Source organism: Cantharellus anzutake (assembly GCF_015039405.1).
Source record: "Cantharellus anzutake strain C23 chromosome Unknown EI90scaffold_2, whole genome shotgun sequence".
In the NCBI taxonomy this organism is placed as follows: domain Eukaryota; kingdom Fungi; phylum Basidiomycota; class Agaricomycetes; order Cantharellales; family Hydnaceae; genus Cantharellus; species Cantharellus anzutake.
Window position 1 is genome coordinate 1,355,222 of NW_024066952.1, and position 12,451 is coordinate 1,367,672.

Genomic DNA, 12,451 nt, shown 5'->3' on the forward strand with positions numbered 1-12,451 from the left:
AGCAGTGTAGCCGGCATAAAGGCCAAGTTGGTCATACTGTACTCACAAGACCAAGGGGTTTGACGGGAGAGCCGGCCGCAGGTATATCTATTGTTACGAAGTCATAGAGGCTGGAGTCCTGCCTAGGCCGCAGGCTGCTGATGATGCGTGACAGCCAGCCGCGGGAGAACTGGCCGGCACTTGCCTATTCCGTAACGGGGAGCCAAATCAAAATGGGTAGGCATGACTATGTGATGATTCTATTCAATCAGTCCTCGCAAATTCCATGAAGTGTCAAATGGAGTCTATACAAACAGCTTCTAGCGCTTTCAGCGACTATGGTGGCACGAAAGAAAACGTGACCTAACACAGAAGAGGAAGGCGAATGACGTACAAAGCGTAGAAGGTCCAAAAAGGAAATAGGAACATGTAATTTCAGCGGTTTCAGCGTCAGAAATTTACTAATACCGCTACGGGAGTGAAGTAATCGATTTCGCGATTCCCCGACAATTTCCCGTTGACTTTGCTTTTCTCCCCCCAATCCCAAATCACTTACTTCTCACCCGACTCGCTCATCAGCGACTTGCTCATTCCAAAAACCCTCTTCAATCCATGTCTGCCGCAGCCGACAACAATCCACTCAGCCCCATTTGCGAGTCTTTTTCACGTTTTGTTGCTTTCGCTCTGTAGTAATCTACTCGTATTCTTTACTTAGTGGACGACGCCATCATCCTCGATCCGACAGCCTTGGCCTATGTCAACAGCCCTGAGTTCGAGCGCAAGTGCACAGAGATAGCACTCGAGCGCGCCGCCTCATCCTCTGACGAGTCCAGTGACAAGGAGGACGACCTTTGGTCTGGCTCAGATGAAAGCAACTCTTCTGCCACCACCGTTGACGTCGACCGCCACGAACCTTCAAGGCTCGAGCAGCTTCTTTACTATGCTGGTATCCGTGGTCCAAAAACTCGCGGGCCCAAGCTCATCTGGAGAGACTCTAAGGACAAGTTCGACGCACCCTCTGGCCCCGAGGCGTACACGCGTCGTATGAGACTCATTCCAGTCCAAGATGATCATAAGTTCGGTGATAAGGTCGCTGAGGGTATTTTGTGGGACGTAGTTCGCAAGCATGTGCGTGGCCTTCTCGCTATGCAGCAATTTCTTGACCAACGTTGAAAGATTGTCGGTTTACTCAACGAAAAGAACGTCAAAACCTCCGCTGTCGACTTTGTTCGATTCACGTGGCTCAACCAGAGGCCAGGCCAGGTGATCGACGACGACAAGGAGGAAGGCGAGGGCGACGATGCGGGGGATGAGATATTCAACGTCACCGAATACGACAAAATTGCAGCCATCACGCCTGTCGAGGACGGCAATCGTTTCTTCAGCAACCCTACTGTCTGGATCGGTGTGTTGCCCGATTCTCTCACCGCTCCCGGTGCGCACGATGTAGCCGGAGGAATCCGTGACTACCTCAACGGGCTCCAAGTCGAGAATATCGACATCGCGTTCCGCGAGAAGAAGTTCAAGTACTTGGCCGGGCCAGCCCTTTACCGTCCCGTCGAGGAAGGTGACGCTCTGCAGCCGGTGATCGACGGCGTCTCCGTTGCTCTCAGTCTGTCCATCCAGGGTTTCAAGACGTCCATGCAGGGAACGCTTGGACCCTATTTCCGCGTTGACAAGAAACTGTACGCCATCACTGTCCGTCATAATTTGTTCCCTCTCGACGACGACAATGCGGAATATCGCTTCAATCGTACGTTTACTTGACCTTCTTGAGAATCTAAGAGCTTTCTGACTCTAGCCCCTACAGCCTCTGCACCCAAGAAGGGGGTCCTTGTTATGGGCGACATCGCGTTCACGAACTACAAAACTTCTATCCAGGTGCACATTGGTACGCTTCTAGACACCGTCAAAAGTCTCAAGAAGAGAGTCGATGCGTACAAATGTAAGGTGGAGGATGGAGTCGACGTCGATCAGTCGAAGGTCATACTGCAGGAGAACGAGGTCGAGCTCTCTAAGACGGAGCGGCATATCAACGAGCTCAAACGGTTCTTCCTCATCATCGATAAGAGGTGGGGCAAGCGTAAGGACCGTGTCATTGGGCACGTCGTTTGGGCTCCCCCCATCGGTACCGGTCAGGCTCCTCACGACTACACCTGCGACCTGTGTGTCGTGGAGTTAAACAAAGATAAGTTCAGAAACTTGATGGGCAACGTCTTGTGTCTAGGTGCGGTGATAGTCTGTCTCATTGACTTGCGCTGATCTGAATTATACATCTCTTTCAGGAACCAAGTACACCAAGTCGAAGCTGCTGAGCTTGATCTATGGACGCGACGATGTACTTGCTGAGTTCAAGTTCCCCGACCACGGTCTCTTGCACCTTAGACGCATTCTCACCGCCGACGAGGTCAAGCACCCCAACAGCAAGGACACTCAGGGCGATCCCATTCGTCGCGTTCTCAAAGATGGCTACATGACCGGTCTCACTGTTGGTGGTCTGGGCAAGTTTATGTCCTTTGTTCGAAAGTACTTCCCTACAGGCCATCAGGAGTCTGTCGAGCTGCCCATTCTCAATCACGAGGACGAGCCTGGCACCTTCTCCAAAGGATGCGACTCTGGATCCCTCATCGTCGACATTCTCGGCAGGTTTGTGGCATTGCTTACAGGTGGGTCAAACAAAGGAATGGATGGCTCTGACATCACCTATGCCACTCTCTTTGAATGGGTCTGGGAGCTCGTGTGCAAGGAGTTCCCCGGTGCAAACTTGTATTTTGAAGACCTTGTGGCTTTCTTTGCTGATGACTAGGTTCGTCTCATTCATTCATATTGTTCCAATCATACCTGCAACTAATGATATTTACATCAAGGAATTGCAAGATATATCTTGTCCTGTGTCTTTCTGCAACTTCACTAACCCCCATGCTCACTATCAGTTTGTGGAGCCATAGGAGCCAAGCCGAGCCATTAGCTGAGCCACAATTAGCTGTGCAGTGGGCTTGGTTAGCCAAGCTGTGCCATTTCAGCCCATGTCACTTAGCTGTGCTGCACTGTGCCATTAAAATTTGTCAGGGCATGGCCTAACTGGCTACCCTGACTCCCTATGCTGGAAGGGAGTTGCTGTAAGATGATCTGGAGAAATCTGAAGAATGCAGGTAATTTCACTTAGCTCTCGCTTAGCTCCTGTTTTCTATCTTCTGTCCACATGTCACCCCTTTCCCACACCTTGCTTATGATTACCCAAATGAATATCTATCTTTTCATGTCATCATTCTATTGGCTATTCCTTATCTTGATGTAGCTGCACTCTAGTGGGTAGTGGTACCTGTGTATATAACTCCTATCTCTGCTGAAGGTGGCACTTCAGCGTTAACAATGACTAGGTTTCTTGGGAACACCCTCATTGTTGTGAACTGACATGCAGTCCCTGACAAAATTACTCTGGCTTTTCACCAGCTAGAGAGTGGCTTAGCTCACAAGCTGGCTTGGTGTAAGGCTGGTATAGATTCCAGCCTGGGTGACTCATCAAGTCTCAGATGGTCAAGGGCTAGGTTGCACAGAACTAGGGAGAAGAGTGAAGTTCCCTTCACTTGACTCTGGGCTATACATATGTAAATACATGAGTACATGATTTGAAATATATTTTCATAGCCACTGGCACCAGCCAGGAATTTGTGTGACATAGGCTGCTGAACCACCATGTTAGATACAGCAGATTCGGATGACTTAGTGTGGAAGGACCTTGGCCTCAGTGACTCAGGTGGAGTGCTGTGCCATTGCTGGGTGTCCTGGGGGTCCCTAATTTCAGATCTAGCAGAGGGGAAGTCTCTTAGGGGGGAATCAAGTTGATTTTGGACTGAGGTTACAAGTTACTAGGTACATTGTATATAAGGAGGGGTCTGGAATCAAAAGGAACAAGGGTAGGACGAAAGGAGACAAAGGGAGCTGGAAAGAGGAGTGACACTGAGGGTCAAGGGTTTGACTCAATGGTGTTTCTCAAAGGAGGAGTGAAGGGCCAAGGCCCAAGGAGGAAGGAAGGAGGTTGGGAGTTGGAATGGCTAGCTGACTGAATAGAAAGGAAGCAGCAGCCCAAATAGGAATGAGGGAGAATAGCGGAATTGGAATGGGACAATGCAATAGTTGCAAGGTCCAAAGTAAGTCTGGAAAGTCTGAACTTGGAAGTAAAACTCCGGAATATTGGCAAAGGTAAATAAATGGAATTGGCTAACCAATACAATGGGTATAAGTGGAGGTGGGGTCAAAGTCTGAGGTCAGAGCTAAGACCGGAGTTCCAAGATGGAGATGCGAATGGGATTCCGGAGTGGAGGTCTGGAGTTGGGAGCATAGTTGCATACTTGTCTGGAAGGTGTTGAGGTTGAGGTTGGACCCAGAATGTTCCAGAGTTGGACTGAAGGTGGTGTCGGAGCCAGAGGTGGGATAACCTCTTGGGAGTTGGCAAGGAGAAGGTGATGGAAGGGAAGTGGGGCTCCAGAGTCAGTTTCAGAGTTCCAGGAGCCTGGAGTGGAGGTCAGGATTGTATGGATATGACACACCATCCCAACATGATGCATGACTGGTAGTTGGTTGTGTGGGTACAGTATGTGGAAAGAACCAGGGTAGAGGGTGATTGCATCATGGCATTGTGGCCAATAGTGGCCTGCAATGGCCAACCTGGGTGACCCCCAGTGCTGACCCCGGACCAGTATCTAACAGATCAGGACTGAGTAACTATTTGATTTATGATTAAAGGTATTTGGTACAAATACCAATAAATATGAACTTTGAGGTTTGTTAGACACTGGTCCAGGGTTGGCATCAGGGGGTCATGCAGGTTGGCCATTGTGGACTGCTATTGGCCATGATGCTGTGAGCAAGCCCAAGGGTAGGGCCTTCAGCCTCAGCAACTCTAAAGGAGTGCTGAAGGAGAGAACAAAGGAGGGACACATCTTCGGGCACTTAAGTTTATGAGGGATGGGTATTATTGACCCATCTGAGGACAACTATGCCCTTAAGTTAGTGTCAGCTCAAAGAGCTGACTCGCTCCTCTCCAAGGAGCAAATCATCACTGAGCTGGTAGATGAACCAGTTCGTCAGTTTAAGACTGAGGGGCAGTTGCCTCTCCTGAAGCCAGAGACTGATATAGTCCCAGCAAAAATCACAAAGAAAAACCCACCTATGTTCGATGCAAAGTTCAGACTTTTGCATGAGGCAGGTAAATGTTGGAGTTACAACAACATGTGACTCACTAACCAAACTCACATGATCTTACTTTTTGTTTCCGTTGTATTGATACCGTGACTGCATTGTATATAGCTTCCATGTTAGGTTAGTACTAACTGTAGTAATTCAGTTCTTCATTTACAGAGACTGAGCTTCTGCGTTAGCCCTCCTATTAGGTTATGAGCCCAGAAGCTCTCTAATTCTAACCAGAAAGAACTCCCATCAACCCAGTATCAACCATGACCACCATTTCCCACAAAGTTCATACCAGAATCTTTGAGAATGATCGGCTATGAGCTGATGGATCGAACTATGGAACTTGGAAATCAATGATTGAACTTGTACTCGAGAATCATCATTTACTGGAATATGTTGATGGTTCAATCCCTAAACCTTCCTCCACTCCCCTTGCTCCTGCACCCACTACTGCACCTGCCAATACTGGTACAGGTTCAGGAAACACTCCCCCTGCTACTCCTGCCCCACAACCCAGCACTGCGTTAACTCCACTCCAAATATGGAAAGAGGGTAATTCTGTGGCTTTACTCCAACTTGTCGTGTCCGTCGATGAGGAAGTCAAACTCCTCATAAAGGGTATCAAAGAAGCTCCTATAGCATGGGCGGAAATCAAAAAGAATTTTGAAGGAAAAGGCGTGAAGTCTGTCTTTTACCTTATGAAGAAACTCTTCCACACCGTTATGCTTCCTGAAAAGGATATCTACAGTCAAATTCAGGAGCTAAAGGAATTGTTCATTAAACTTGACTCACTCGGAACCAATATTAGCGAGGAAATCCAGACAGTTGCCATACTCATGGCACTTCTGGAAGAGTGGGAGATGATTCAGGAAATTCTCCTGAATAAGGACAAACTTACCCTGCAAGACACTATCGATACAATCCTCGTACATGTTAGAGACCAGATCGAGACAAAGGAGTTGTCTCCATGGTGGAGGGCTTCAGCCTCAGCAACTCAGACCAGGAGTGCTGTGCCAAGTTACACGTCCATGCCCTAATTTACTTACTGGCAACGAGAACTAAAGAGGGATCAACTCTACTCAATTTTATCACTGAGGTGTAACCTATGTACAAGTTAAGTATATATATAGTTACAGTGAGGGTGGGCCTGTGAATGGTGGGGCCGAGCAGAGCAGAGCTAATGGAGTTAAACATTAGCCGATTGAATATTACTGACAAGTCGGGTTACGGGGTCAGCTGAATGGCAGGTGATAACCCAGAAATGGAAAGGAGGGATAGGCCTGAAGGTGGACTTGCAGGGCAAGCAAGTGAATTGCCCAGAGGAGGTGGGAGTGTGCTAGCAGACGTCAGAGCTGTCCAGAAGCCTTTGGGGCTCCGTACTTAGGGAGGTGTAGGTAATATATTGAAAAGAGGGGGTGGTGACCATTGAGGGAGGTGGAGGTGATTGCGGAATATGGGGGCTCCGAGGTTAGTGAAGAAGGAGTGGAGGTAGTCCAGAAGGATCGGAGGTAGTGGAAGATGATGGCCGTGGATGGATATGACAGTATCCCCTTCTTAGGCCTGAACCCTTGAAGGGCCAGAATTAGTAAGGTGAGGGGAGCTGTACTTACAGAAAAAAGAAAGTGGGAATGAGGAGTGGAGAGAAAGGAGAGATGGGAGAGGAGTCGAGGTTCCTAAGGAGCTTCGGGACCAGGCTTGTCTGGGTACCAAGAGTGGAAAGCTTCAACGAGGTTGGAGGCATGATTGAGTTTGCTGGCGAGGAGCCATTGTGTCTCCTCGTCGGTCCCTTCATAGCCTAGCCACTTGACCAGGTAGAGCAACTTGTTGCGTCTACGTCAGTCGATCTTGGAGTCGAGTATCTCTTTGATCTTGAACTCCATTTTGCCTTCGATTTCTATGGGAGGTGGAGGTGGCTGGTGGCGGTTCGGAATGATGTTTGGGACAGAGGGTTCGATCTGCAAGACATGGAATACTGGGTGAATGGCTCGCATGTTTTCCAGCAGGCGGAGGGTGAGGGAGTGGGTTCCAATGCGGGCAATGATCTTGAATGGGCCAAGGTTTTTCTCAGAGAGCTTTTTGGAAGGTTGGGTGGGATGGAAATACTTGGCCTTTACATAGACCAAAGTTCCTACCTCGAAAGCTGGGGCAGGACTCCGACAGGAGTCTGCTGGGCCCTGGTAATGGATCTGAGCGAGGTGCATTTCCTTGCAAAGGAAGTGATGGAGGGAGTCAAGATCTACAGAGTACTCTTGGGTGCGTACTGATGTTAGGTCTCGCTCCAGGTGAATGGTGATGTTCAGATGATAGCCTTTGTTGGCGAAGAATGGGGAGACGCCTGTGGTGGCATTCAGAGCGTTGTTGTATGCGAACTCCGTGAGAGGTAGGAGTTCGGACCAATTGTCCTGCTGGTAGTTACTATAGATATGCAGGTACTGCTCGAGTATCTGGTTCATCTGTTCAGTCTGTCCATCTCCTTCCGGATGATAACTGGAGGTGAAGTGGAGGTGGATGTCGAGGGCCTTACCAAGGGAATGGAAAAAATGAGAAACAAACTCCGGACCCCTGTTGGAGGTGACGTGGGAAGGAACTCCATGCTTGGAGAACACATGGAGGAGGAATAGCTTGGCCAGTTCTGGAGAGGTGATGGTATTGTGGGTAGGAATGAAGATGCACTGTTTGGACAGGCGGTCCACGACAACCAAGATGGAAGTGAATCCGGAAGAGGAGGGTAGCTGTTCGATGAAATCCATGGAGATGGAGTTCCAAGGACATTTGGGGATAGGGAGTTGTTTGAGTAAGCTGTAAGGCTTGTGACAGGGAACTTTGGCATGGGCACAAGAATTACAGGAGGAGACATAGCTCTTGACGAAGTTATGGATGCCTGGCCAGGTATACTCACGACGGACTAGATCCAGAGTCCGGTTTTGACCGAAGTGTCCAGAGAGCTGGTGGTCATGTTTGTCTTGCAAAACGTGGAGATGAAGATCATTGGAATCCAGAATGTAGATGCGGTTGTCCAGCCTTAACAGGCCTTCAGCATCAACGGACCAGCAGGAATTGGGGAGGTTGGGGGAAGCGAGATGAGAAGAGATTGTGGTATCGGAGGAGAGGGAGGCTAGAATGTCTCGGTGGAGAGCCTCTGTGTCAATGAGTATGGCTGCTCGGATTACTGTGGCAGCTAGGAATGTGGCTCGTAAGGATGCAGTGAGCTGCTCCGAAGTGAAGACTGGTTGGAAGTTCTGCAGATTGACGCAAGCGTAGTCCATATCCCCTTCTTTGGGATAGATGTCCCAGCATCTAGTCAATGCATCTGGTTTTACTCCGAGTCTTCTGGGATGGAATCGGACAGTCATGTGGAACTGGGAGAGGAACTCCGACCAGCGGGCTTGCCACTGGGTCAAGAGTTTGGTGGTGGAGAAATACTCGAGGTTCTTGTGGTCGGTGACAATGTCAATTGGGGTTCCTGAACCTTCAAGGTAGTGATGCCACAATCGGAATGCATCGTGAATGGTGAGCAGTTCCTTATCATGGGTGTCGTAATTGAGCTCCGGCACCGAGAGTGTTCTAGAGTGGAAAGCGATGGGGCAAATCTCTCTGTCATTGCAATGGATGGACAGGATTCCAGAGATTGCGTAATCAGAGGCATCAGTTTCTACAATGAGGGGGCATTGGGTACCCAATGCGTCAGGATGGGAGCGGACATGAAGGCTTCTTTCAGGGTGTTGAAAGCAGAATGACAGTTGTCAGAGAATAACCAGGGGGCTCCTTTACGCATAAGGTGCATCAAGGGGACCACAATGTTGGAGTATTGGTGGATGAAGCGCTGATACTGTCATATCTGTACATACCCGATCCTGATCCGACTCCCAGACCCCCATCTCCACCACCTCTGGAGTCCTACCCTACCGCCGTCCATTCCGATATTCACCTTTGGACCTGACACCACTCCTCCTCTCATTGTCATATCCGTGCATACCTGATCCCAACCCGACTCCCGGACCTCTTCCTTCACCACCTCCAGAGTCCTGCCCTGCTGCTGTCCATTCCGATACTCACCCTCGGTCCTGGCACCACACCTCCTCTCACCTCCCATGCCATCTCCACTCCTCCATCCCTCTCCTGTCCTATCTCCATCTGCTCCGATACTCACCTCGGACTGAACACCACACCTCTCACCACCCTCCTCCTACTCCTCCTCCCACTCGATGATGGCAGTGGTGCTGGAGATGACGGGGGAGAGCTCGGAGTAACTGTCTTGGTAGGTTCGGAAGTTTGGAATGTAATACTGCTTGAGACCCAGTCAATCAATGGATTGTAGCAGGTAAGCCAGTTGTGTCCTAGGACTAGAGAACAAGATCCATCCAGCGATGTGACAAAGAAAGTCATGGGGGTGATGTTTCTGGAAGCGAAGCGGAGGGAATATCAATGGCGTGGGTTATGATTGAGTTAGTGCTACCATCGAAAAGGTGTAGTTCTAGAGGTTTAATCTGATATGTCTTCAGGGCCAACTTCTTCATGAATGTGTCGTTGATGAAGCAGTCTGAAGACCCAGAGTCTATGAGTGTGGGAACATTCTCATAGGCAGGAAGTGAGCTCCACCAGCCAGTTCTCGAATTTTTCGAGATCATTTCCCCAGACCACAAAGTGGTGGGGAATGGCACAGAGTTCTTTTCAGTAACTCTGGTTTTACATCGGCTGGGAGAGGTGTTAGGATACGAGCCTTTACAAGGTTCGATACCCTTCTTACAAGATTGCCCTTGAAACCCTCCAGGTCTCCAGGGTCATACTGTTAGGGTCCCTAGAATAGGACCTAAGAGTAGTTTCGATGAACCCATTGTTCGGGTTGGCGGCACTCACCATCCTCGGAACAATTGAGCTCATCACCCGAAGAGGGTTCAGATTGTTGCTGAACTCTCTTTTCACAGGAGAAATTAGGTTTATCAGGGCCTCAACCTGAGGACCCGGCATATGACGAACAGTAGCTGGGGAGTCAAGACTTCTTGTCTCAGCTCCTGCTCTTGTTCATGTTGTTTACTAGGCCAATTAAGGCCAAAGAAGGTGGCCGCATCGCTGTCGCCACCACCAGGAGGCACTTGTGCCTTGAACTGCCTGTAGGTATTTAGCTACTCTCCAGTTCTCGAGCATGGCCTTGGTGTTCTGATTCAAGACCATGCGGCATATAGACATATGCCACATCGTCATCCACTCGCATCCTATATTCCTTGGATGCTTCACTTGGTGCAGGAGTAGCAAAGAGGTGTCTTTGCTTCCTCTTGATTTCACCTCGCTGGTTGACCACAATGGCCAAACCAGTTCCATGACAAGATATACGAGGCAATCCTGCCTCAACATCTGCATTATCAGAATCTGATGAACTAATGAAAACCACAGGTGGTTCTCAAGAGTTTAAGCGAGACATGTTCAGTTGTTCCACAACTGTCATGACCACCTGCCCCAACATTTCAGTGATGTTCTTCTGTAGACCCTCACTCCTGTTGGCCTCATCATCAGGAGGTTGATTCTGTGGCTCGAGAAAGTGATCAGGTTCGTTACGATCCTTGTTCACCCATTCTCTTTCCAATGGGAAGGTATCCACGCCAGTGATGAGGCAGATTCCTCACTTTCTGGGTCAGGGTATATAGTGGCCATCTGCATTCCAGATCCCCTGAACCTGGGACATGGACAAACTTGGGCAGGCCGTTGTCGTCATGCAGATTCCAAGTCATTGTAACCATGGGAAAAGTCCCTTGGTCACACAGCATCTGTTTAGATGCCCTAGTTGGATCTAGGGTTCGTCCAGGCACAGTTGATGCAGGCTCTGAAGGTCCTTCAGGACCTTTGGAGTCTCTTCCAATTTGTCAGGTTCGATGGTCAGGGGCTTCTTCAGGGCAAAGCTCCTGACGACCCTTGAGCACGTCTAACCTTTCCAGAATGGTGTTAAATCAACTGTCGAGCCCTTTTTTGAAACTCACAAATGTCTGGATGAATTCCCTCCATGGCACATCTTCTCGTGGTGCAACAACGGAGACGGTAGGTCTCCCTTTGTCACTGCTTTGTCAACAGGGGATTATTAGTCCCTGTTGGCTCACCACTTGTGTTGAAGTAGGGGCACAGGTGCTGAAGGGCCTGTGCTTCTCACCGCTACTGAGTCTCTGTCAATCGTGTGAGGTTGTCAGGGACGACTCCCGGGTCCCCATGACCTCCCCTATGGTCCACAGTCCCAGGTGTAACCAGCCCTGTCCAGGGCACAACCTACTGTGGGTCAGAGATGTATATAAAAGAGAGGCAAGTATATACAACTTGCCTACTGTGGTCAGAGATGAGAAGGAAGTTAACTTCTCATCTTCCACAGTGGCCACAATACATCGAAAACTTCCGGAGATATCCGGAAGTCACATGAGACCCGAGACCGAGGTCCGGGCCATCCGGCACAGGGTGCATGCGGGGAGTGCAACAGCCGGGTGCAGTCATGGGTGCGGGTGCGAGTGCGGGTGTGGATGCGGTATGGGCTAGGTCAGGGTGTATGCCCTGACAGAGGTCCAGATCGCAGTGATCGCAGCTGGGCTTCTGTATCAGCCACCACTCTCAACGAGTCTAGCTCATCTGGAGCACATTAGGGCTCCTGATCGGGTCGGGTCAATTGTGCGGTGTTGGCCTCACCAACATCTACAATGGGATCAAGTTCTCACGCAGATTTCTGCACAGTCTTCATCTTCTTCAATAAGAAGACGATCCGGCTGCCCCTGAGAACTCATTGGGAAGAGGGTCTGGTGCAGATTAGATCGACATGCTTTGCAACGTTGATCGAATCGGGAACAAGCATGGTTAACTGGATTAACTTACTGAGCATAAAAAAGTGTAAGCACATGTTATAAGCGCCTTACACTCCTGGTCTGTCACACAAATATGCTTTAATGAGCTATATTGTTAACGGGAGTAAAGCTGAGGAGCCTTTCCTCCTACCCACACATCTTATATATTGTATTTACATGATGTAATGCGGCTTAGTATTATACAGGTTGTTATGTTACTGAAGCGCGACTGCAGTCTGCTTGATGTGAAGTAAGGAAAGGACAGACAATGTGTGGTACACATTGTAAGTCCTTACAGCATCAGCAACCTGGATGTGGAGGCCTGAGAGCTCATAGAGCTCTCAGAGCTTCAGAGCTTCAGTACTTTGAAAATTGCAGTCCCCTTCTCTGAGAGCTCCAAAAAGTAGTCAAAGCTCTGAGAGCTCATAGAGCTTATATTTGCACACAGGGACTATTATCTATATGAC

General features: G+C 49.3%; 2 protein-coding genes across 2 annotated transcripts; one reads left to right on the top strand and one right to left on the bottom strand.

Moving 5' to 3' along the window:
• Positions 1–469: 469 nt before the first annotated feature.
• Positions 470–3,065, top strand: EI90DRAFT_820584 (uncharacterized protein). The gene is made up of 6 exons (XM_039068095.1): positions 470–631; positions 695–1,107; positions 1,156–1,732; positions 1,790–2,206; positions 2,265–2,785; positions 2,847–3,065. The coding sequence occupies exons 1-5, from the start codon at positions 592–594 to the stop codon at positions 2,783–2,785; spliced, it is 1,968 nt and encodes a 655-aa protein (XP_038923464.1). The 5' UTR covers positions 470–591; the 3' UTR covers positions 2,847–3,065.
• A 6,489-nt stretch (positions 3,066–9,554) lies between these two features.
• EI90DRAFT_3115518 (uncharacterized protein) lies at positions 9,555–10,140 on the bottom strand (the record flags this gene model as incomplete). The annotated part of the gene is made up of 2 exons (XM_039062796.1): positions 9,555–9,867; positions 9,920–10,140. The coding sequence occupies 2 exons, from the start codon at positions 10,138–10,140 to the stop codon at positions 9,555–9,557; spliced, it is 534 nt and encodes a 177-aa protein (XP_038923465.1).
• Positions 10,141–12,451: the final 2,311 nt, after the last annotated feature.

What these genes read in the sequence shown, in the direction of transcription:
- EI90DRAFT_820584 (XM_039068095.1), top strand. Translation starts at nt 592, where the DNA reads ATGTCTGCCGCAGCCGACAACAATCCACTCAGCCCCATTT. An exon ending in CAATCCACTCAGCCCCATTT is followed by an intron (nt 632 to 694) that starts GCGAGTCTTTTT and finishes TTCTTTACTTAG; the next exon opens with TGGACGACGCCATCATCCTC. An exon ending in TGCGGAATATCGCTTCAATC is followed by an intron (nt 1,733 to 1,789) that starts GTACGTTTACTT and finishes TAGCCCCTACAG; the next exon opens with CCTCTGCACCCAAGAAGGGG.